The sequence below is a fragment of the Carya illinoinensis genome, chromosome 10 (assembly GCF_018687715.1).
Source record: "Carya illinoinensis cultivar Pawnee chromosome 10, C.illinoinensisPawnee_v1, whole genome shotgun sequence".
In the NCBI taxonomy this organism is placed as follows: domain Eukaryota; kingdom Viridiplantae; phylum Streptophyta; class Magnoliopsida; order Fagales; family Juglandaceae; genus Carya; species Carya illinoinensis.
Window position 1 is genome coordinate 150,602 of NC_056761.1, and position 23,324 is coordinate 173,925.

General features: G+C 39.3%; 3 protein-coding genes across 4 annotated transcripts; all 3 read right to left on the reverse strand.

The window, feature by feature from the left end:
* Positions 1 to 397: 397 nt before the first annotated feature.
* LOC122279361 (protein NDH-DEPENDENT CYCLIC ELECTRON FLOW 5) lies at positions 398 to 2,984 on the reverse strand. 2 transcript variants are annotated; one of them, XM_043089983.1, is made up of 3 exons: positions 2,417 to 2,981; positions 1,591 to 2,073; positions 398 to 788 (listed from the first exon to the last, which is right to left on the reverse strand). In XM_043089983.1, the coding sequence occupies exons 1-3, from the start codon at positions 2,918 to 2,920 to the stop codon at positions 594 to 596; spliced, it is 1,182 nt and encodes a 393-aa protein (XP_042945917.1). In that variant the 5' UTR covers positions 2,921 to 2,981; the 3' UTR covers positions 398 to 593. The 2 variants fall into 2 exon arrangements, with proteins under 2 accessions (XP_042945917.1, XP_042945918.1); XM_043089984.1 differs by lacking the exon at positions 398 to 788 and adding an exon at positions 1,278 to 1,499 and having other exon boundaries at positions 2,417 to 2,984.
* Positions 2,985 to 8,212: 5,228 nt separating this feature from the next.
* On the reverse strand, positions 8,213 to 10,578 carry LOC122279362 (photosynthetic NDH subunit of subcomplex B 2, chloroplastic). Its single transcript, XM_043089986.1, has 3 exons — positions 9,989 to 10,578; positions 8,972 to 9,412; positions 8,213 to 8,572 (listed from the first exon to the last, which is right to left on the reverse strand). Exons 1-3 carry the CDS (start codon positions 10,415 to 10,417, stop codon positions 8,378 to 8,380), a joined length of 1,065 nt encoding a protein of 354 aa, XP_042945920.1. The 5' UTR covers positions 10,418 to 10,578; the 3' UTR covers positions 8,213 to 8,377.
* Positions 10,579 to 15,636: 5,058 nt separating this feature from the next.
* Positions 15,637 to 23,226, reverse strand: LOC122279122 (ADP-glucose phosphorylase). The gene is made up of 3 exons (XM_043089464.1): positions 22,607 to 23,226; positions 17,354 to 17,644; positions 15,637 to 16,279 (listed from the first exon to the last, which is right to left on the reverse strand). Exons 1-3 carry the CDS (start codon positions 23,099 to 23,101, stop codon positions 16,019 to 16,021), a joined length of 1,047 nt encoding a protein of 348 aa, XP_042945398.1. The 5' UTR covers positions 23,102 to 23,226; the 3' UTR covers positions 15,637 to 16,018.
* Between the last annotated feature and the right edge of the window lie 98 nt (positions 23,227 to 23,324).

A 23,324-nucleotide genomic window follows, 5' to 3' on the forward strand; every position in this document is an offset into this window, starting at 1 on the left:
GTAATCTTGAAATCATCTCAGCCCATATTATGTCAAAGCTTTCATAATTCATTTTCCATTTTCTGACTTGACTTCTACTATCCCCCCAAACATCAGCTGCTGCAGGACACGTCCACAAAGCATGGATAACGGACTTTTGAATTGTGCAGGTATTCCCAGTTTCTATCATTATTTTGTAATGTTTTAAACTTTAAACATTACTGTATTGTGTTTTCTGGTTGGTATTTTCTAAATTCCAATAATATTTTTCATAAAAGCTTGGTTTTGAAATTTCTTACGTAACCTCTTACTCTCTTTGTATAAGATATTCTTCAATCATAAATGAAGGTTTATCAATAAATTTAGGATATCGTACTCTTTTAAAAATAAAAAATAGATAAAATTAGCAATGTGAAGAGAGAGACAATAAGCTATTTTTATAGTTTGCCAACATAAAATGATACAAGTTAATTAAGAAGAAAAAAAGCATGTGCTAGAGCCTAGGAAAACTAGAATACTACTAAAAAATGATAAGCCCAATCACAAAGCCAAGTGTTCTTGATTTTGCCAGCAAATAACATGAAAGCAATGGCATTCTTGGATCTACATAATAATTAGAGATTTGGGTTGTGTAAATGCTGTCGACCTCTCCATTCTTCTTGAGGACCCAGAATTATTGGTTTGAGCAGGGCTGATTGGCCAACACATACATAAGAATAGGTGCCATAGTATTCATGACTTGAGCCAGGACTGAACATGTATAATTCACCAAATCCATCCCTTCCAATTACCACCGAGCTTCTTCTACCCTGTTCCATATTAAAGGTCAGACCGGAAACAATTAAAACGGTCAACTTCTGTCAGATCCAACTCTACGAAACATAACCATACTCTCCTGACTTCGGATAAGTAGCGGTTGCCAACCAGTTGTGTCTTTAGTGGATTTGGTTATTTGGTCTTCCGATAATGAAAAAACAAATGAAACCCTGTCTTTACTTTGTTAATGAATTAGAAAAATATATATATATATATATATATGACATTGATAGTTAGCTGTTGTTGGAGGTGTCAACAGCAACAGCTAGACAAGGCTGAAACTGAGCGATTATATGTTAGAAAAAACAGTGCGTTCTGTGTAACTGTCCTATTGTAAAGGAAACTATATCAAGAGATTCCTGGGTGAGTGTTTTAAATAAACAGATAATTGATGACACAGAACACTTTGCTTAACTGAATGCTCCAAAAGGAAGTTTCAGCGCTCCGGAGGGACGATTTAGCCCCATGGCATAAGTGCAAAATTCACCAACAATTATCAACCGGTTATAAAAACTTTTAGGCGTGTGCAAGCACATAACAGCAAAAATGAGCTAGTCCTAGAACAATTTTGTATGAATGTAAGCGAGAATGGGATTGTTGTACAAGTATAGCCTCTGGCCTCTAGAGTTGTGTATTAGATCCTAGGTGCCCCATTTTGCGGATGGGAAACGTCACCAGAATCTCAATGTGGCGATTTAAATGCTCTGTCCAACATGAGAGTTTGAAGAATGAGAATCAGTTTTTTGCAGCATTAACTTAGGTGAGGATAGAATTTGGTTATTATAAGAAAAGTACCCTGTCAATGACTGTGAAATGCCGGGGCGCACTGGTGTATATCCGGCTCAATTGCTCTGTTAAATGCATATAGTTTCCGTCCTCTTCCCCCTCCACTTCATCTTCGCTTTCTCTTTGGATGCCTTCTGCAGCATCAGCTGTGTTTTGATTTCTTGGAGACCAACCGGAAAAAAGTCCTTTCAGCGCCTTTTGATCCCATAATTGGCCAAAACCATATTCATTTTTCTGGCCCAAGTCCGGAGGAACAATTCCAAAGCTTGACAAAAATGGTGGTCTATTGACGAAATTTGATCCCTGTAATCCGACTGCATAAGTTGCATCAGGCGAGCTCACTGTCAAATGGCTTACAATGGACCCCTTCAGTTGGAGCGGTGAAAACTTGGCGTTTGACACAACAATCTCGGAGCTCAAGATATCTTCTTGGAGACTCACAATGTACTTTACTTCAGCCATGTTCTCTGAATCACTGTTGATCAGTTCTACCTGCATTTCATTTGACAAAGTATATGCTTTATTTTTTATTTTTTCAGCAAGAAATTTAACTGAAACTACGTGATTTAAGGCGTGACCATTTGACTTGACTCTGCGGCCATTTGTAGAAAATTTTAGCCAAACAATTATGATAACCATCTATCTATCCTATTGCCCTCTACAAATCGGAACATCTTTAAATATTGTATAGACCCGACATACATGTCTTGTTTAGAAAATAGTTTATATAGCTTGAAATAAAAGTTGTGTTTCCTGGAGCTCAAAGTTTACTTCTTGCCTATCAAAAGAAGTTTCCTCCATCCTTTATTGATAGCCTACAGAATTATATACACACCTGAATAGATTCTTGAGCATTTCCACTAATATTAAGAAGAGCCCAATTAGTTGGAGACCATGAAAGTTGTTCGCCATCACCGCAACAATTTAAGGCTACAGACACCCCTCCTCGAATGACAGCATCACCATTCTCCTCCTCGAAGACAGAAGTGTGCAGCAATTCTAAGGAGCCTCCATGCCACATGGGAGCCTTGTACGATGTAATCAAACCACTTGGCAACATCAAGGTGGCTGTGCTTCCATTTTCCAGTCCCATCTTGGCAACGCAGCTATCACCTATACCTTCAAAGGTGACACCATGGCCACTGAATTCTCCCTCCATATCGATGGGTTGGTAGGGGATTGAAGCCACTTCTGGCAGTGGGAATTCCCTTTTCCCATTGTAGTGCCGAATACAACGACATGGAACACAAGGGTGGTGAGTAACCACATGTTTTGCAGGTATTGCAGAGGATATGGGAATGAAATTGGGGGAGAAAAGTTTACTCCAAGCCATGCTCATGCTTCTTTCCTACTTCAAGCTTATTTGTTCCCACCCTTGTAATTGGCGTTTCTGGGTAGATAAAGCGTTGCATTTTCTTTTGGATATTATGGAGCCAAAGACGGCAGGGGGTCCACTTATCCTCATGAGCTTGAGGCGACAAAAGAATGCATTAAGCTTGCAAGTAGATAATGGGATGAGTAGATTTGTTACCTCGATTTTTTTTTTTCCTTTTTAGTCAAATGCCGGAATAAATTCTTAAAACCACAAACCCTAACTTATAATAAATGGGAAAAACAAATCCCCACCTTTTTTAAAAACCAAAAAAAAAAGGCTAGTGTTATTAAGTTCTGAAGTTAATTATTTTGATTCGAATATAAAAAGTAAATGGATCACAATTACTTACTTGTTCACTACAATCAATCTTATCCATTCATTTGCATAACAACACACATCCAATGATTGTTTTCTCTTTCTAAAAAAAAATGATTGTTTTCACTAAATATAAGCCACCCTTCATCAAGTACCTCTTTTTAAGAAAGCCATTTCACCCACCAAACCTCCATAGTACCTAGTTGGTACAAGTTGATATTTCATGATTTTGAGATCAAGAGTTCTAGTCAAGACATAAATTGAAACCATTTGTGGTAGTAAAACCTAACTTTTAGGCCATGAGATGGGCTTTGGACCAGCTAGATACTTTTGGAGTGCTGTGGTGACGGACTCGCCCTTGGTGCAATAGTTATGGCTCAAACCGAACATTCCACAATGGGGAGGGATTCTATAAATATGGAAAGGCTGGAGAAAATGTTTTGGTTCTCAATACCAAAACATAGTAATATATTGCAGTATATAGACTTTTTTGTTACAGTAGTGTTATCTAGATTTACAATTCAAACTAGATTTACAATTTAAACTAGTAACGTGCTAACTATATATAATATTTGAATTTGAATTGTGCTTGATATCCTCCTGCCGTTGTGGATAATCTTTGAGAGCTGAATGATCGGGCTTGCATGCTGAGTCAGGAGAGGTAAGTCTAACAGCCCCCTGCAAGCTGATGGGAGGTGAAAGCACATGAAGCTTGTCACAAAGTAATGCAAACCGGGATGCAATAAGACCCTTTGTGAAGATGTCAACGACCTGATCAATGGTGGAAATAAACCGAATCATAATTTCCTTATTGAGCACTTTTTCACGTATAAAGTGAAACTCGATTTCAATATGTTTAGAGCGTGCGTGATATACAGGCCAAGATCTTTCATGGCAAAGGATTGCTGCAACTGTTTGATAATTGAGAGAATAATAGATTTTTCGGTACCTATGATAAAAATATCATCTACGTAGACAAGAACATAGGTAGTAGCTACAGGTGTTGAGAAGATAAATAGAGATGAATCAACAGAAGATGTGCAAAATCCAATGTCAAGAAGAGCCTGAGAAAGGCGATAATACCAAGCATGTGGTACTTGTTTCAAACCATACAAAGTCTTGTGTAGGCGACATACATGATCTGAAAATTGAGGATCAACAAAACCACGTGGTTGTTCTATTTACACAGTTTCTTCTAAATGACCATGCAAAAATACATTAGAAACGTCCAACTGACGAATGCACCAATCAAAGTTTACTGCCAAGGCCAATATTAATCGAATAGTAGAGCTTTTAACAATAGGACTAAAGGTCTCGGTAAAGTCAACTCCACATTTTTTATCATACCCTTTGGCAACTAGCTTTGCCTTAAATCTATCAATAGAACCATCTGGTCTATGTTTAATTTTGTAGACCCACTTGTTGCGGACAATGTTATGGCCAGCGAGTTTAGGACATAATGACCGAGTGCCATTGGAGAGAAGAGCATCAAATTCTTGACCCATAGTAACTCGCCATTCAAGAGAGGCTGAGGCTTGAGAATAACAGGTGGGTTCCGTAGGCTAAATGACACTACCAAGGGCTTTGAGAGGATGTTTAGTGGAATAAAATAGTTGGTAGTTAGGGAATGATTTTGGGCAAAGTGAACCTATGCTGGAACGAGTAACCATTGGATGGCGGGGTTTAAGGTAGGTGGAGAGGGTGCACTTGCAGGTATGGAAGGAGAGGAAGATATTGCAGGAACCAAAGGAGATGGTGTAGAAGAATTTGAAGTGTAATAAGAAACAACAGAAGGAAGTGGTGAAGACATACCTGGCTAGAAAAAGTAGTTGGAGTTAATGTGGGAAATGAATCAGCAGGGAGAAGGACAGGCATACGAGCTGCATATGCTGGAGCAGTAGAGACGACATCCTGAGAGGTACCTGGAAAAATAGTTTCATCGAACACTACATGAAGAGTAACAATAATTTTATGAGAGATAGGATCAAAGCAGCGGTACCCTTTATAATGATAACCATATCCAAGAAATATACAACGTTTGCTATGATACATTAATTTATGAGCATTGTATGGACGTAGCAAGTAAAAACACAGACACCCGAACGTGCGGAAGGAAGCGTAATTTGGTGGTGTTTGAAATAGAAGAAAATAAGGACTTGAATGATGAAGAGTAGGGGTTGGAAGACTGTTGATTATATAAACAATAGTTAGAAATGATTCAACCCAAAATTTGTGAGGTAATTTAGAGTGTGCAAGCATAGAGAGACCCATCTCCACAATGTGGCGATGTTTTCTCTCCACAAGCCCATTTTGTTGAGCTATGTAGGGACAACTAATGCGATGAAAAATACCATGGTGTTCCAAAAATGTAAGAAATTGATGTGAGGTAAATTCCCCCCCCCCCCCCCTAAACAGTAGTTAGAAATGATTCAACCCAAAATTTGTGAGGTAATTTAGAGTGTGCAAGCATAGAGAGACCCATCTCCACAATGTGGCGATGTTTTCTCTCCACGAGCCCATTTTGTTGAGCTGTGTAGGGAAAACTAATGCGATGAAAAATACCATGGTGTTCCAAAAATGTAAGAAATTGATGTGAGGTAAATCCCCCCCCCAACCATTCGATTGTAACTGTTTAGTAGAAGAAGAGAATTACTTTTCCACTAAAGCTTTGAATTTAACAAATGAAAGAAAAACATCTGATTTATTAAAGAGAGGGTACATCCAAGTATGTCGAGAAAAATCATCTATGTAAATAACATAATAGCGAAATCCACCAATGGAGACAACTAGGGAGCACCACACGTGTGTATGAATAAGCTGAAGAGGAGCAGTGGAGACTCGGACAGAAGACTGGAAGGGAAGTTGTTTACTCTTGCCTAGTTGACAAGAGGCACAAACTTCAGTAGTGTGAGGTGAGCTAAGAAGGGGTAGTTTATTGCTGGACACTAGACAAGAGATAGTAGAAAATGAAGCATGGCCGAGGCAAGAATGCTATACATTAACAGGAGCTTTGACACCGAATAGAGCAGTGAGTAAAGACGACTTATTAACTTTATTTTGGTAGATGGGATAGAGGCCATCCTTACTCCGTCCTTGTAGCAGTATGTGACTCGCGTGCTTGTCCATGACATAAAAGGAATAATTAGTTGGTATAAAGAAACAAGAATTTTCTTTACAAAATTGATTGATAGATCGAAGATTGGCCAATGAAGAAGGACAATGAAGAACACGAGAGAGTCTAAAAGGAGTATGAGAGGTATGTAACGTAAGAGAACCAGTATTATGGATAGTCAAACCTGTACCATTACCAGTAGCAATGTTCTCATTTTCTTTATAAGGTTCATGAAGACTCAAATTCTCAAGATCAGGTGTAAGATGTGCATTAGCACCACTATTTGCAAACCAAGCGATAAAGAGTTGGTCTGTGCAAACATGGCCACCAATTGAGCTGGTGGATGACGCCATTGGTAAGCATAATCCATTCGATAATAACAGTCAAGAGCGCGATAACTAGACTTGCCGCAAATTTGACAAGGAGATTTAGGTGCAGTAGACGATGTAGGAGGTGCGGGAAGGTTGTGCAGTAGCAGAGTTGGAGGGTTTTGGAGTAGCAGACTTGCTGGAAGAGTGTTTATATTTCTTATGAAAGGAGAGGGAAGGTTGGTGAGAAAGAAATGCCATAGTGGACTCGAGCAACTTCTTGTTGTCGATTGTCTAAAAGAAGTTCAACAGTGAAATCAACAAAGGAAAGGTTGGATTCACGGGTGGCAAAAGAGTAAGAGGTGATGAATGAATTAAAGGAATGATTAAGACCACCAATGATGTATGAAACAAGATCATCATCGTCAACTGGACAACTAGTAGCAACAAGTTGAGCGGCAAAGACTTGGCAAAATTGAGAAAATCAGTGCAAGATTTAGACCCTTGATGAAGAGTCTGAAGTTGCCGTTTTAGTTTAGTGATACGGGAGCAAGAATGAGAAGCAAATTTGAGTTCGAGAGCATGCCAAACCTCATGAGAAGTATGGAGACCATAGAGGGTAGACAAAACAGATTCATACAAAGAGGCATTAAGCCAACTCAGGATGAATTGATCATTTTTAACCCAAAGAGAGTAAGCATTATTAACATCTAATTCGGAAGACAGAAGCTTGGGAGGGCACGGATCAGATCCATTGACGATACCCATCAAGTCATAGCTGCGAAGAATAGGAACAGTAAGCGATAACCAACTAAGATAATTGGTACCATCAAGCTTAAAGGTCCCGAGTTGAGCAACATTAGGAAAGGGGAATTGAATGGAAGCAGAAGAAGTGGCCATAGGGATCAAGGAAAATAGGCGTTAGCGTATGGCTTAACTGATACCATGTAAAATATGGAAAAGCTGGAGAAAATGTTTTGGTTCTCAATACCAAAACCGAGTAATATATTGCAGTATATATAGACTTTTCTTTTACAGTAGTGTTATCTAGATTTACAATTCAAACTAGATTTACAATTTAAACTAGTAATGTACTAACTATGTATAATATTTGAATTTGAATTATGCTTGATATCCTCCTACTGATGTGGATAATCTTTGAGAGCTGAATGATCGGGCTTGCATGTTAAGTCAGGAGAGGTAAGTCTAACAGATTCCTATAGTCACACCTAGGGAGGGTTGTTACGCTAATCGCCCCCACCTCCCCTTTAGTTGAGATAAAAACTAAATAATAAATTAAATTAAATTTTAAAACAAAAACTTTTATAAATTATAATTAAATAATTAAAATGTAGGGCCTTTTTGAATTGTTATTTATTTTCTTCATCTTTCAAATTTTGAAGTAAATACCCAACTCACCCTGACCACCCCATCCAAAAACCCCCCTCCCACAAAACAAAAGACAGAACGCGAAAAGAGAAAAAGATGTCTCCCATATTAAACAACCAGAAGATAAGGCCATTGCAACCACAAGTCATGATAGACCGTTGAGTAATTATTTTCTAAGCACAAGGGAGTAAGTTGGGTACTGAATTATGTGAACACTCCATTTACAATGTAAAATTTATAATTGCAATTGAAATCTTTGTAAAGGATAACTAACTCAAAGTTCTTGGGGAGACGTTATTACAAATTATCGTGCTCAATAACCTGTGCCCCCCTCCAATCTTCGCCGGGTTTCACAACCACGGGCACCAGCATTGAAGCAGGGCCAGTGCAGATAAAGTACTCCTTGCCATACTTCTCTGACAAGGAACCTGGGCTGGATAAATAAATATCTTCAAAACCTATCCGTATCACCCTGAAGAAGAGCTCACGTCCCTAATACACAAGAATCGAGATGAACAAAACAAAACATATAATTAGTATACCATGAGAAGAGTCATATCTACTGAAAAATCACATTAGGCTATATTTCATCAACTCTTTGCTCATAAAAATGTAGAATGTTTTTATGAGCTGAACATATGCCTACTCATGAAAGCCGAATATTTTCCATAAATGCATCGGTCCTAAGTTCTTTTCTTTCCCCTTGCTTTCTGTTCAAGGCAGTTGACTAAGATATCTATATGGAAAATCTCTCAAGAATTCAAAAATTAGGAATTGGTCAAAAACTTCGGGTGCAATGGAAATGAAACACATAAAAGAAGGTTGCACAATATATACTACAGATGTACCATTTAACCCGTCTTGGATTAGAAGTGGAAAATTCCTGGTTACCTGATCAAGCGTCTCATATTTTGAAGGTGGTGTGTTAAAAAATGCCTTCAATCTTTCTTTGGGAGGGGCAGCGTAGACTCGAGTGAACTTGTTTTTCAAAATGGTGAAAGGTATATCTTGCAGAGTCCAAGAGCCTGGTTTATCTTCAGGCTCAGAACCGAAAGAGAACCATCCTGGAGACTCGGCTTTCATTGCTTCTGCTGGAGATAAGATTTCAAAAGGTGAAGATAGAGGCGGGTGTGAGCAGTATGAACAGCCCCGAAGACCTTGGATGGCCGCCCCACCTCGTTTTTTAAATCTAAAATAGCTCAGTATGGCATTTGTTAAAGTCACTGCCTTGCGGCCATTGTTCTTTACTATAACAGCTGTTGCCATGCTTAGTGGATAGAGTGAAACCACATAGGTAATACCCAGTGTTCCACAAGTGCAGCTCAATTCAACCTGCAACCGAAAAGAACAATGAAAAGGTGGGGGGCATGACATTTTCTTCTCTAGATTCTTGTGACTTTGCTTCCACTAAATTAATACCAAGTTATTTTGAGAAATCCTATTTAAGAATTTTTTTCAATTAGTCACCAAATAGAAGTATAGATATTGATGAGGAAATGAATTCCAAATCACCAATTGGAACTTTTGTTAATTTTGACTTAATCATAACTTTAGGGGTTGTATGATGAATCATCATTGATTCAAGTACTTCATATCCAGTGCTCAAAAATTCACCGGACACAAAATTCGTGACAAAGAGTAAAAATGCAAAGATTTGAGGTTGTGAAGAAGTATGTGCCATCCGAATATACTTGCCTTATACTACCCCCCCCCCCCCCCCCCCCCCCCGGGCGGCCGGGGCGGGTTTATTTGTTATGAGTCGTTCATTGTTGCTGCAAGCTCTCTTAGATTTTTAATTTCAGTTTGCAAAACTGAAACTTACTAAACCTGACAATAGAGTACTGGAAGGCAAACAACTTGAATGAGAGGCATTCACCAGTTCGAAGAAAATGTATGGATAACTAGTACCTGAAGAGCATCGATGGAATCCGAATCAACATCTTTAACAGTCCATTTAGAAGTTGAGAGAAGAGGGGACCCTTTAGAACCAGGTTCTGATACGTCATTGATGACCAAGCCTATTCCACCCTTGGCCTTCGTAGAATCTGCACCGCCAGCTGGAATCGTATAAAGAACCTCCTCGAATCCATCATCCTTCCAGTAGACTTTTGGCTTGTACGAAGTGACATGGGCATCGGGTATTCGAAGCCTTACGGAGCTGCCATTTCGGACGGTCAGTTCAACAATTGGAACATTGTCAGACTCCAAGAACTTGATGCCTTTCCGGCCGAACTTCTCATCAAGAGTCTCTGGTATGGTAAGGGTGGTTGCGGATGATGATGAACAAGCCCTAATTATATTTGGTTTTGGTAGAGAAAAGGGAAAAAAAGAAGCCATCAGGGAGATTGGAGAAGAAAGAAACTCTTTTAACAGCTTCCACACACAAACTCTTTTACTACTTTGCTAGCCTCATCCTTATACCCCAACCCCTTTTGTTTGGTTTGTGTTTCGGTTTTTGGTAAGCAAGCAACTTTTTCTTTTCTTTTTTTACTTTAAAATTATCTTATTTCTGAGCCAGATCTCAGATTATCTTATTTCTGAGCCAGATCCATATCATAAACAGAGTCACAGACAAATGGACGGGCCAACACGAGTCATCTGGACCCAATCCCTACTTTCAAAGGACTTGCTCGACTTCGGCCCTTTCTATTACAGAATTACGATGCTTACGTATGGCAGGAAAGCAAGGTCCCAAGGAGGAATCTTATAACCGGTCTGGCTGATCTTCTCCTAAAAGCAGCCTCCAATAGTTTGATCCTCACTCTATTCCTATTCATCTCATTTAATCATTATAAATTTTTTAAATTCTAATATAAAATATAATAAACAATTCAATTTTTTTAAATTTTAAAATAATAATAATATTAAAAAAATAATATTCTAATAATATAACTTTTAACTTTTATCTCAACTCATCTCAACATCTAAATATAATCTTAAGAGTGACACACAGGTCTCCCTCTCTCATATCTCTTCGTCGATCAAAAAGCAACCCCTCTTTCTTCCTTGAATCTTGATGCTTGAGAGGGAGAGAGAGACTAACAAAGGTATCAGAAGTGATTTGAGGTTGTGAGGCCTTAGAAGGAAGTGAGTGACATTGCATAGAACCACCATTAAGAAAAAACCGAATATGTGTTTTGCAGCTCTTGTAAATATTTGATGTTAGATTACCCGTACATGGGTCTTCTTCTACCTCTTACTTGCCATTTTTGTTTCCACATCAATTCACCTTCTTTGATCCTCATAAAACCTTCTTTGTTCTCTTTTGTCTTTTTTTTTTTTTTTGGGGGGGGGGGTGTTCCTTACGTAGCAAATGAATAATGTCACCGTTTCTGCCTTTTGGGGTTTAGGCTGGTGGGTGTAAGTGGCTATGAATAATTGTTCATCCGGGTCAGGTATACAGGCCCTATTGTGTCATGCAGCCTAGGTTAACCAGGATTATAACCCATGCTAATATATGGATGGACCAATATAAGTTTTACCCAGATTTTGTGAAAACTCAATTTCTATTTTTTTTTAAATCCTCAACTTTATTAAAATTTTTCAAGAAAAAAATAAAGATGAAAAAAAAAAAACCACATATGGTTTTGAACTTTGGAGCTGAAATAACATTGACTAAATAATACAGCCCCATTAACCGAAAATGCAGTACCGGACTGGTATAAAACCAGGCCTGGATGGAACATTACTGAGTCAAATTAAGCATGCAACCCAACAAGGGCAAACCTCATATAAAGTTTCTAATCATTTTCCGTAACCATCACTACAACCCAAATTACTCAACATCATAAATTAGATTAGCAGTAGTCGTAGCTTGGTTGACGAAGGCCAACACAGAAGTTTCCCCTAACATGATAGGGAAATGGAAATGATAACCATTTATGGTTTAGAGAAAAAAATTGTTCAAACACGAGCACATTTTCAGTTGACTGCAACTTGCGAATGCATCATATTGAAAACCACCATCAGCACGGCCAAGGCTTGAAACATTTTTCCAGCCATAAACAAAATTTTTATACCAAAGCTTTTCGCATCCGAGTACAAAAAAACACAGACACCTGACCCAGTTCAGGAACCTGCCTTGAGTGATAAAAGGAAGACGAGTTATTAATTGCCCAAGGAAATTAGTCCTCATCCATCCCTGCAGGCTGATCTCTCTTTGGGCCACTTGCTGGTTTTGCCATTATAATCTGAGACATAGAATGGCATTGCATCATCAATAAAACTTGCTTTGAAAGAAAATTAAAACAAAGCCCGAGATTCTGCTCCAAATGCTTTTTAATTAGTTACAACAGCCAGAAACTGTAGACAAGTCGGTTAACCACCTTAGAGTTGATTATGGCAATACACACAAAGGAACAATATCTACGCCCCTCTACCTTCCAAAATCCTTTTAGTTAACCAATTTAATATTGCCACATGATTGCCCTCGTCTTTGGCAAATTTTAGCCATGTAGTAGTTCATCAAAAGCGAGCTTGATGTTCAAACCAACTTGTATTTATCATCACAGAGTTTCATGGGAGAATAAAATCTTTACAGCTTCTCCAGAAAGAAAAACAAACTCACGGAATTGCGGATTTGATATCTACCGATGGGTTCCTTTAAACTGAATGGGAAAAAATAAAAAAGAAGTAAAGATGACATCAGAGTTGTGACGCTTGAAATTCTAATTCTCTCAATCTTAACATATCAAATTTTCCAAGTGAAAACGAAATAGCAATGGAAAGAAAATGTTGCCAAGAATTAATGTGATTCTTTTTTTATACAGTTAAAAGAGATTTTATTAATATGAAAATAGGCATAACCCAAAATTTATGTGATTCTTTTTTTTTATTTTAAAAAAAGAGTAATTGCTTCTCCCAACCTTAAATTATTAAATTTAGGTTACGTTTTGATAGTAATGTGATCTTATATATTCTGTGAATAGTAATAAAAAAATAATAATGATAAAACATTGAATAATAGTAAATAGTAATACAAAATAGTAAAAAGTAGATAAAAATAATGATAAAATAATTAATAGTAGTGGAGTCTTCTCAAAACACTCCCCTACCCAAATGCAATGTCCCATAAAATTAGAATTGGAGAAATCAACATCCCAAACTATTAAGTTAGTTGCAATGCCTCCTAGCAATAAGTTTTTTTTCCCAATTTACATTAGACCATATTAAAAGTTGTTGTGAAAATGTGCGATAATTACTGATGAATTGTACGGAATAATCAGAAGAGAAAAAAAATATAAATCAACACAAAAATTTAATGTAGTTCGGCAATATGCCTACATCCACAGAGAACGAGCAGCGCAAAAAATTCACTATCAGTCAATTAGTGATGTACCATGTCGCTTCGCTTGCTTTGGCATCTGCCTACTTTCACTGCATGAGCTATATACTTCAACAAAAGTTAATATTTATTAATTAATAGAAACGGTGTTGCTTAAATACACAGAGAATACATGAGAAACACCAATTAAAGAAAAAATGTCAAGTCCTTAAAACTAGAAATCCAATTAAACATTATGCCAAACCTTAATATTTACAAGATTTTCACATGATTAAACATTCTGCTAATATCTAGAATTAAAACTAGGGTACATGAAGTGCAACAACAACATGGGACTTTATTTTTTTTAATAACTAAGTTCTACTAAATCAAGTAAATATGTGTAGCCCAACTACACATAAAGTAAACAAGACAACACCTAGTTACAAGCTCAATGAAACTTCTTTTATTAGAATAAAGCTTCATTAGAAACATGCAAAAAGAGCAACTCAAGTACGGGAAGAAATAGGATGCGTAAAAATTTCGGGTTGTTCAAATATAAAGGAGGAGATTTTGGAGGGAGGAAATCGTGGGATTGTGCAGAAAACTCATAATCCTATAGTTACAAATGTTGCACAGATATCCACTATTGAAAAGATAGCAGTTGATGATGGAAGCAAAAAATCAGGAGTAACCGAAATCTAGGTGGAATCCCATAAATAAAGGTAGAGTCAAACACAGAATCTGTAAGATGAGTCTATGCGCGCAAATGTAGAGAAAGGGTCTATGGGCCTGGGCCAATTAGAGACACATTCAAAACAACAAAACTTACGCACGAATGAGAGCCCACTATCGTTGTTCATCACCAGCCCAATTGCAAAAGGCTAGAAATGAAAGAGAAAGAAGGTGGAAGGAGATATGAAGGCCCAGATTAAAAATTCAAAAAGGTGAGAATCAACAGAGAATAAAGAGGAAAATCTCACAGATTAAAGAAGTTGTCAACCACAACGGGACGAACAAACTATCAAACAATAGAGATGCAAGAGGCGAGATGGAAAACAACTCAAAGGTATTGGCGAAGGTTGTGTTACAGCCCCAACGAGACCAATGAAAACTTTAAGCTGGAATTCCTGTAAGTTTGGGAACCCACGTGGAATTCGTACCGTTCGAGACCTTGTGTAGAAGGAAGACCCGATATTTTGTTTTTTCAAGAAACAAAGTTGAAAGCTTGCCAAATAGAATCCTCAAGCTCCAAAGGAGGTGCAACCCACTATGAATAAAGACTCAATTGTGCTACTGGAAACCCCCTCCACCAAGATATTTGAAGCTAAATGTGGATGGTGCTATATTTTTTTATCAAAGAAAAGTAGGAGTGAGTGTTGTTCTCATAAATGAACAGGGTGAAGTTATTTTGACATGTAGTAAAGTTGAAACTACGATGACAAATCCAAAATCTAGTGAAGCTCTAGCTATGATTAGGGGTTACAATTTCATGTTCAATGGGGAATCCCGAAGCTAATTATGGAAAGTGATAGCTTATTACTTGTTAATGAACTTCAACTATCTGGAGAGAATTTCTCAACGCTTGAAAATTTACTGAAAGAAATACAGCCGTTGACGACGTGTTTCACACACCTAAGGATAGGGTTCTCAACAGTATAGGTCTTCAGTCTCATATGCCTACAGTAAAAAAGAGAGAGGGTTGGCAAAGGGCGACCTTAAGATAGCCCGAGGAACTTCCAATGCCTAAGTCAACAATAATCCATGGGTGATATGTGAAAGTAGAAATTTTAACAAATAAACTCTTAATTCGGAAGTTAATCCCTTTACCTGATGGCCAAAGGTCCTTTTATACCCAACCCCCAAAATCAGACAACCATACCCTGCCGCCTGGGTGGAGAGATGTCCCCTAGGAGTCCTCTCCGCCATGCTTGCTTTAATGCAGCATGACCCTCTAGATGAGGTAATTAATGTGGCGTAATTTTCATGTGAGTTCATTTAATGCAGCGTGATCTCTTGGTGTTACTCTGCAGTCCAGTCTCATCCCTCTGGCACGATTCCCTCCCTTTTGCTGGTTTGACCTTCCGAGCTCCTCACGTAATGTCTCATCCTTACCCGGATACGTATGCCCATCCTATGTGGGTCGCAGGTTCTAGTCGAGTCACTAAGGGAAATTGTAGACTTGGACCCAACCTTTCGAGCCCCCTGAGGTGTGGGGAATCCTTCTTATGCTTGATCTAGGTTGGTCCTCATAGGCATGGGGCTCTAGGAAAAATACCCCCAACAACAACGATTGATGAAAAATTTTAAAGAGTGCAAAGTGATACATGTTCACAAAATGGGTAATGAGGATGCACACCGTTTGACTAGATATGCATGGTATGCATGGATGCACACCGACTCCAATTGATACGGGATAGGACATACATACCATAAGGTCATAAAAGTACTATAGGAAGCCCCCAAGCCAAAAACTCCAACCTTATAACTTTGCAACTTTGCACTCGATTAGTTTAATACTAAACAGGGGCAAAGTGATAAAAACGTGGTAGTGAAGATGATTATTTTCTATGGTTAAATACAAAAGTGGTAGTGATTTGTGCGCACGCACATATATATCGCTGGCAGACTTCCGAAGACAATGCTGATTGCTTTTTATTGTTTGTATTAATTCCCTATTCCGAGTTTTGTACTTCCCTCAGAACTTTGGCAGCATCTTCTGGGAATACAGGATTTATATGACACCCAGTTCCGATTTCAAACCCTGCTACCACAGTTAATTGAGGAATTATCTGTAAAAACCAATGTGTGTAAGGTAACTCTGAATTGGTGACCTGCAGTGGTGACGTGTGAATCATAAAATTGAATGGTGGATTGTTCAACTGTAATGATATCTTCCGAAGCATGAGTTTCAGTAAACCACCAAGATCAACTGCCTGCAAGAAGTGCACATCAAACAGTTATAAAGTCTCAGAAAATCACGAATAAGCTACATATCAGCAGCTATGACAGGTTCTGAAACTATGATACAAGGTTAAAATATGAGCAAACGTGAACAACTCTTCAGTAAATAATCAAAAGTTGTCCAAGCAGCGAGACTAGTTCAGGCTATAGCTAATAATCAAAGATCCCTTACTTTAGTTGTGATCATAATCTATAGGCATCAAAACTACAAGCCAAATTACTAGGTTCCAACATAGCTGCCACACTTTCTTTACACCCCCCCCCCCCCCCCCCCCCCCCCCCCAAAAAAAAAAAAAAAAAAAAAAACAACCCTTTCCCAAAAAAAAAAAAAGAAATAGAAAAATTAACTCTTCCATCGCTAATCTATCCAACATGTTCCACTGTCATGTTTGAAATGAAATTGATACTGCTATAAGTTGTTTCCAAATCCCATAGATTCATATGTAAAAGAGCTTACAGAGTTCTTTAAAGGCCGATTAATTGTAACCATCCCTATGATGCCAACTATATTTCCATTCAACTCCTCTTTTCTTCTTTTTATCAGCCTTCTACTAAAACATTAAGGTCTGTTTGGCAACACAACTGTTCTCAAGTATTCTAAGATATTCTTAAATATTTCCTTCCCAAACTTAAATATTTCAATTTCAAATCTTTAACATTTTCATCTAATCATTACCTAAACATTACAACTCTCCCAAACTCCCAAACAAAACACAAAAAACAATACTACTTTTCAAATTTTAAAACAAAAATTATATTAAAAAATTATATTTAAACAATTTTAACTTTATAATATTTTTATTCAACTTTTTCTCTCTCATTTCCCAAACCCAATAAAACATCTTAACTAAACTATTTCACAAATATTTTGAGATATTCTTTTTTTTTTAAGTAAATATTCTGAGATATTCTAAATATCCAAACGGGCTCTAAAATTACGTTATTCAATTACACCAAGCCATACAACCTAATTGAAGCCTAATCAACCCAAAATCAGTTCAAGCAAGCTCAAAAATAACTCAAACCAAATGGCACTTGAGCATTACCTTTGCACCATCCAGTTCATGAAAATGAGAAGAGTGATGGCGGGGAATAATCCATATCTCAAAAGGAAAAGTAGCAGCAAATGGAACAATCGCAAAATAATGGGTCGATTCATCAATCAAGAGGTCTTCCACTCGTACTTCACAAATACTGCATTTCCCTGTCTCACGGAAAAACTCATTCATACTGTCAAGTCGAGCAGATACATCGGAAGGAACAACTGGAAGAGCTAGTATCTGACTGTGAGAGTGGCTCATAGATGCCCCAGCTGAGGCACCGTGGTTTTTAAACACCTTCAAACAAAGAAGCCCATTCCCTATCAGATAAAACTTCATTCAATAGCAAAAGGATAGAAGAAAATACACTCACAGGCACGTAAATACAATCCAGCTACAGCTCAAATGAAAAGTATTTATTTGTTTATGTATGTATTTTATTTTTAATAAGTAAAAATATTATATATATTAATAACAATAAGAGTAACCAAGTACCCTGAATGTATACAATAAAACATCTAGCCCATACTAGAGAGCCCCTAATGACAAATAAACCCGTGAAAATTAGAAATTTATTCAAAATACACCAAGCCCGAATGGGAATAGAACACACCTCCCCAACCCCAATCCCTTGTTTTCCATAAGACTAATACTCCACCCGAAACTCCCTCTACAAGGATGGCTTCATAATGCTCTCTCTTTAGTCTTCCCTCGACTTGAACTACCCTGTCACAACTCCCAAGAGAATTGCCCGTGACCACACCTCGACACGACTCATGGAGGGTCAGGATAGTCACCTGGCTAGCCTGTTTGCATGGCTTGGCTCAAACAATGACACGCAGCGAGCAACAATGGAGGCTACTAGCCGTGCATTGACCATGTGTGCAGGCTTGCACGTGCCCTTGAGTGTGCACCTACGCGCATGCATGCGTGCCCCCGCACCACTTAGCGAGGTTAGTGGCGTGCCTGTGCGCATGGCACCAGCCCATGCCTTGCAAGCAAGGCTAATGGCGTGCCCCCACAGGCACGTCATCCAGTGCATGGCTCCAACCCGCGCCTTGTAGCCAAGGCTAGTGGCATGCCAACCAGCACACGGCTCCAACCCGTGCCTTGCAGCCCCATAGCCCAGACCATCAGCTTGGGCCATGCATGCTCATCACCTATGCCACCAGCCAGGGCCATGCAGGAGCACTGCCCAAGCCACTTGACTGGGCACACAGCAACAGCACGGCATCACCATGTGCCCACCATTAGGCCTAGGCTTGGCACCATGCCATGCCCACCATCAGCAGGCCATGTACAGTGTCATGTCGTGCCCACCACCAGACCAACGCATGGCACCATGCCACACCATGCACTGATCCGCGGACCAAACCATGACTAGCCTAGCCGTGGACCATGCACCACCTTAGCCCACCATGGGCCATGCATGCCACAGCTACCATGGCTAAATTATCATTTTTAGTTTTTTTATTTATTTTATTAAAATACTTGATTAATTATTATTTCATTTGTTTATTTATTTTATTTTATTTTGCCAAGGTACCTTTTGGAGGTTTCCACTTTGTAAACTCTATAAATAGGACCCTTAAACATTTCATTAGGATCTTTTGGCATTTTGACTATAGAGTGGCTGGCCATAGAACTTGGAGAGTGTGATTTTCGGTGCACATGCACTTGGGCTCTTTTGGGGTGCAATTCGTGAATCCCCAAGGAGAGGATTTTCACCATACAATTCATGAATCGATGTTGGTGCATTCTATCTTTAATATATTGAGATTTCCTTTCAATTTCTTGTGCAATTCGTGAATCAAGAGTTGTTTGGTTCCTTTGTTATTTTTATTTTCTATCTTTGTGATTTTGTGGAGTTTGTGTTGATTGATTGGAGTGTGGAGGCCGAATCTCCCATTGGGGAATTCAGATTTGAGGTGTTTTGTGCTAGATCTCTTGTTTGCATGTGGTTCCTCACATGTTCATGAGATCTCATTAAAGTTATTTGAAGAATCCCATCTCCCACACATCAATTTCGGCCAGCCCTATTATTGGCCTTTTCCATCACCTTCAATTGCCTCAAATCACAAAACCCTAGCCTTCCATCAAGCCATACACGCCCCCCATCAATTCCCATAGCCAAGAAAGACCCAAAAACCCTAGATCTCACATTGAGCAATTCGGCCATAGCCTCCTTGGCTTGGCCGAAACCCTAGATCCTATAATTTCTCACTTCTTTTTTTCCCCTCCATCATTTGATTGGTCAATTTCCTTGATTGGCTCACTCAAATCTCGTCCTCTCACCAAAACACGTTTTCCCTATCCTTCCTACCCATTTTCGGCTAACCCTTGCATTCCTAGATCTCTAGATCTCAAATCCTATTTTTTAGGAATTTCACAATACCTATCAAAAAAAGGAATTTCACAATTCCTAACTTTTAGGATCTCACAAGCCCCCTTTGCCCTAGCCGAACACACCCCCATAAGCCTTGGCCGAACCCCTCATCAAACCTAGCCCTACTCACTCATTTCTAAACCCTAGCCAAGACCACCCTTCATCCAACCATAGCACACAAGTGACGCCTAGCACACCAAGGGTCACTAACCGTGCACCATCATCACCCAAACCTTGATCACCTAGCCCAAACACCATCCATACTTCCCACCACTGAACCCTAGCCTCACTTCACCCAAGCTCTCATTGGGCTAATGTGATCTACACCAAGCAAAGGAGACCCATCGGTCACTATAGGAGCAATAAGGCGAGGATCGGACCCTTAGTGTTTGGAGGCTTGACCGAGGTCCCCAACATACCCTCCCTTAGCGTCGTAGTTTATCGGAGGAAGAGAAATCAAGAGAACAACATTATCCCCAGACACAGTTCCCAACTGCACTCCCAACCCTAAACATTCCTTCTCACAAGGCACCAACGACAAACCCATAATTTCCTTCCCACCATATCGTGCCTTCAGATCCCGAACCTCTTCAACAGTGATATTGTTGCTATCACCATTAATGGTTCCTTCACCTCCAGCATAGGTGTCGTCGTTCCATCAATGAGAACATTGCTAGTAATCCACCCCCCAACAACCCTTTATGTGCCACTTTGTCAGACCCTACTGCTCCCTCAGGAAGCATATAACAGATAGTGGAAGTACTATCTTCTGTTACCCCATTTTCATATTTTGAAAGAAGCTCGTCTGCTTCTTCCAAAGTACTCAAAACCCTGAAAGGACCCATATCTTCAATTGAAAGTGAACCCTGGAAAAAGGTATAAACCCCATTTGTAACCGGTGACTGATGGCAGTCAAATAGCAAGCTTTCGATGTCCTAAGTGACACCGGCATGAACAATGATGTCAGCATCTGACAACCCTATCTATGACGACAAAATGCCCTTTTCCAGCGAACTTGAGGCCTTCAAACCCGTAGGATCTACCCCCCTACATCAGTTTTCGACCCACCACCCAAACCCATGACCAAGTCCAACCCCTTATCCACTTTAATTATAATATCTCTCACATACTCCATAACTCCCGTCAATTGAGATCTAACAGCCCACAAGACCCCCTCCACTTCTCCCTCCCTCAAACACCAATAGAGGCACCCATTCCACCATGCAACACATGGTGCTTACCCTTTACTTCTCCCAATGTCACCTGACAGCCTTTGTCTCCTACAAGTGCCTTACCTTTTCCTTCCACCGCAGAACTATTCTCAGCCGGAATACACACCAGTGACCTCAACACCGAGGCGTACGAGGAACCTTTGACTGAGAAAGGTCTTCCCATTGTCTTTCCATCAACAAACTCCTCTTTGTTTGCATGCTTCAGAATAGAGGCTTTGGACCCAATGACACTTCGAATGGAATGTAGAAAACCTTTCCATCTGATGCCATTTGCACCTTCAGGGATCACCAACAAACCTTTCCTCCTTCCATTCCAGAATTTTAAAAGTAAAATGCCCCTTGCGTTAATATGATGTTGAATGATGAGAACTCCATTGCCCATCCTTAGCTTCTTGAAGAATCCACCATGACAAAGGAATTCTAAACAATCCACCATCCCCTTAGCAACCCATGAAGCTGCCACATAGTAACATGAACTTAGCCATCCTTTTACTACGTTCAAAGATGCGAAAGCTATTTCCTCCCTTTTTTGTAAAGACAAAAGTTTTTTATTCCACCTTCAACGACCTCTCACCTTCCATCTGAGACGATTCCTTGTCGCGCGTTGTCATCCTCTGATACCAAATCACCAGATCATCTCGCTTCATCATCTCAAGGAGAAAAAATGTTATACAGGAATAAAATGCAGATCTGATGTAGGTTTGATGCTAGACTACACCAAATCTATGCCAACGAAACCAAAGGAGTGGTTTCCTACGAAAATCCGGATCGTCGGAAGTATGACTGACGCACGAGTGCCCTCAAAGGAGTCGCCGGACCCCATCGGTCTTTTTTGTGGTGATGGCAGTGGAAGTGGTGGGCTGTCTTACCTGAGTGTGTCACACACCGGTCAGTGCCTTAGGGTTTGGGTGAAGGATTACGGCGGGGTTTTTTATGTGATCTATCATAAAAGGTCCACTACCCTATCAAGATCAATAATCACATGGTTTTTCTGTAGCTTCTCTTCTTCGGATAGTGCTCTCTCTCCTTCACACCTTTCAAGCTCTACAACTCCTCCAAGGACTTCTTCTGTATTGTTACTCCTAAAAGTTCTCTCCTATACAGAACTTCATAAAAGACCAATTACAAATAAATAAAAAAATGGATTAAGACCTCATTTGCGAACACATCATCTCATCTTATCTCAAATTTTTTATAATTTACTTCCCAAACATACTCAAATACAAACACTTTTCACTTTTAAATTTTTAACATTTTCATCGTATCATTACCTAATTATTATAATTTTTTCAAATTTTCAAACAAAATACAAAAAAGATTCAATTTTTTAAAATTCTAAAAAAAAAATTATTAAAAATTACATTCTAACAATATTTTAATTTTATAATATTTTTATTTAATTTCTTCTCTCAATTCTTAAAATTTCACAAAATATTTTAACTCAAACCATTTCATTACAATTCACAAACTATTTCCATATTATTCACAAATCATTTTACTGCTATGTACAATCGATTTAACAGTTACTCACAATTTTATCATTTATCTCATTTCCAAAACAAAAAGAGACTCCGGCACAAAAAATGTGCAAAAGCATAAATCTCATAAATTTAGAAATTTTTAGCACGGTCAAAACTTGACCTGCACAAATTTAATGGAGTCGTGGGTGGACAGCTGCTCGATCCGCTTCTTGCAAGCGAGAAGAACCTCGCCGACCTCCTGGGGGGACAAATCCGAAAGTTGAACCGAGTGAAATGGGGTCTCGATCACTACATCATGAAACCCAAACCCTCCCAAAACCTTAACACTGGAGCCCGGGTTAGGGTTTGGGTTAAGGATAGGGTATTGGGCAGAGGGGTCGGCGAGAGTCCGGCTGAGAGCCGGGTAGAGATTCTCGATAACCCTGATCTTCCAGTGAGGGCCGGAGGTAGGGGGGACCCGGAAGATCTCGGGAGCGCACTGGTGCTCGTGGCCGAGGCAGAAGGGGCAGTCCTGCTGCTGTTGGGTTTGGGTGGTGGTAGGGGATTTGGACTTGAAATCGGAAGGTCTCTTAGCCCTTGCCGGTGAGAATATGACCCACCGATTCGTTACCGAGTCCTTCCTAAGTTCGGGGATTCGACCCTGTGGCGATCCCATGTCGTGGGTTTGTTTCTTTGGGTCTGAATATATTTTTGTTCTGCTTTGCTACGTTTGGAGTGTGGACTGTGGAGCCTTGGAGGTCTCGAGTTGGTGACAGCTTCCCTTGACGGGCAACAACTTGCAAGAAACTTTTAGGCCTTTGGTTAACCAAAACCAAAAATCTCATCTCATCTCGTCTCAACTCATCATTATACTTTTTTCAAATTTTAATACAAAATAT

What these genes read in the sequence shown, in the direction of transcription:
- LOC122279361 (XM_043089983.1), bottom strand. Translation starts at nt 2,920, where the DNA reads ATGAGCATGGCTTGGAGTAAACTTTTCTCCCCCAATTTCATTCCCATA. An exon ending in ATGCTCAAGAATCTATTCAG is followed by an intron (nt 2,074 to 2,416) that starts GTGTGTATATAA and finishes AATGAAATGCAG; the next exon opens with GTAGAACTGATCAACAGTGA. An exon ending in ATTTCACAGTCATTGACAGG is followed by an intron (nt 789 to 1,590) that starts GTACTTTTCTTA and finishes AATATGGAACAG; the next exon opens with GGTAGAAGAAGCTCGGTGGT.
- LOC122279362 (XM_043089986.1), bottom strand. Translation starts at nt 10,417, where the DNA reads ATGGCTTCTTTTTTTCCCTTTTCTCTACCAAAACCAAATATAATTAGG. An exon ending in ATTCCATCGATGCTCTTCAG is followed by an intron (nt 9,413 to 9,988) that starts GTACTAGTTATC and finishes TTTCGGTTGCAG; the next exon opens with GTTGAATTGAGCTGCACTTG. An exon ending in AATATGAGACGCTTGATCAG is followed by an intron (nt 8,573 to 8,971) that starts GTAACCAGGAAT and finishes CTTGTGTATTAG; the next exon opens with GGACGTGAGCTCTTCTTCAG.
- LOC122279122 (XM_043089464.1), bottom strand. Translation starts at nt 23,101, where the DNA reads ATGGGATCGCCACAGGGTCGAATCCCCGAACTTAGGAAGGACTCGGTA. An exon ending in ACTCCATTAAATTTGTGCAG is followed by an intron (nt 17,645 to 22,606) that starts GTCAAGTTTTGA and finishes CTTTGTTTGAAG; the next exon opens with GTGTTTAAAAACCACGGTGC. An exon ending in ATGAACTGGATGGTGCAAAG is followed by an intron (nt 16,280 to 17,353) that starts GTAATGCTCAAG and finishes CACTTCTTGCAG; the next exon opens with GCAGTTGATCTTGGTGGTTT.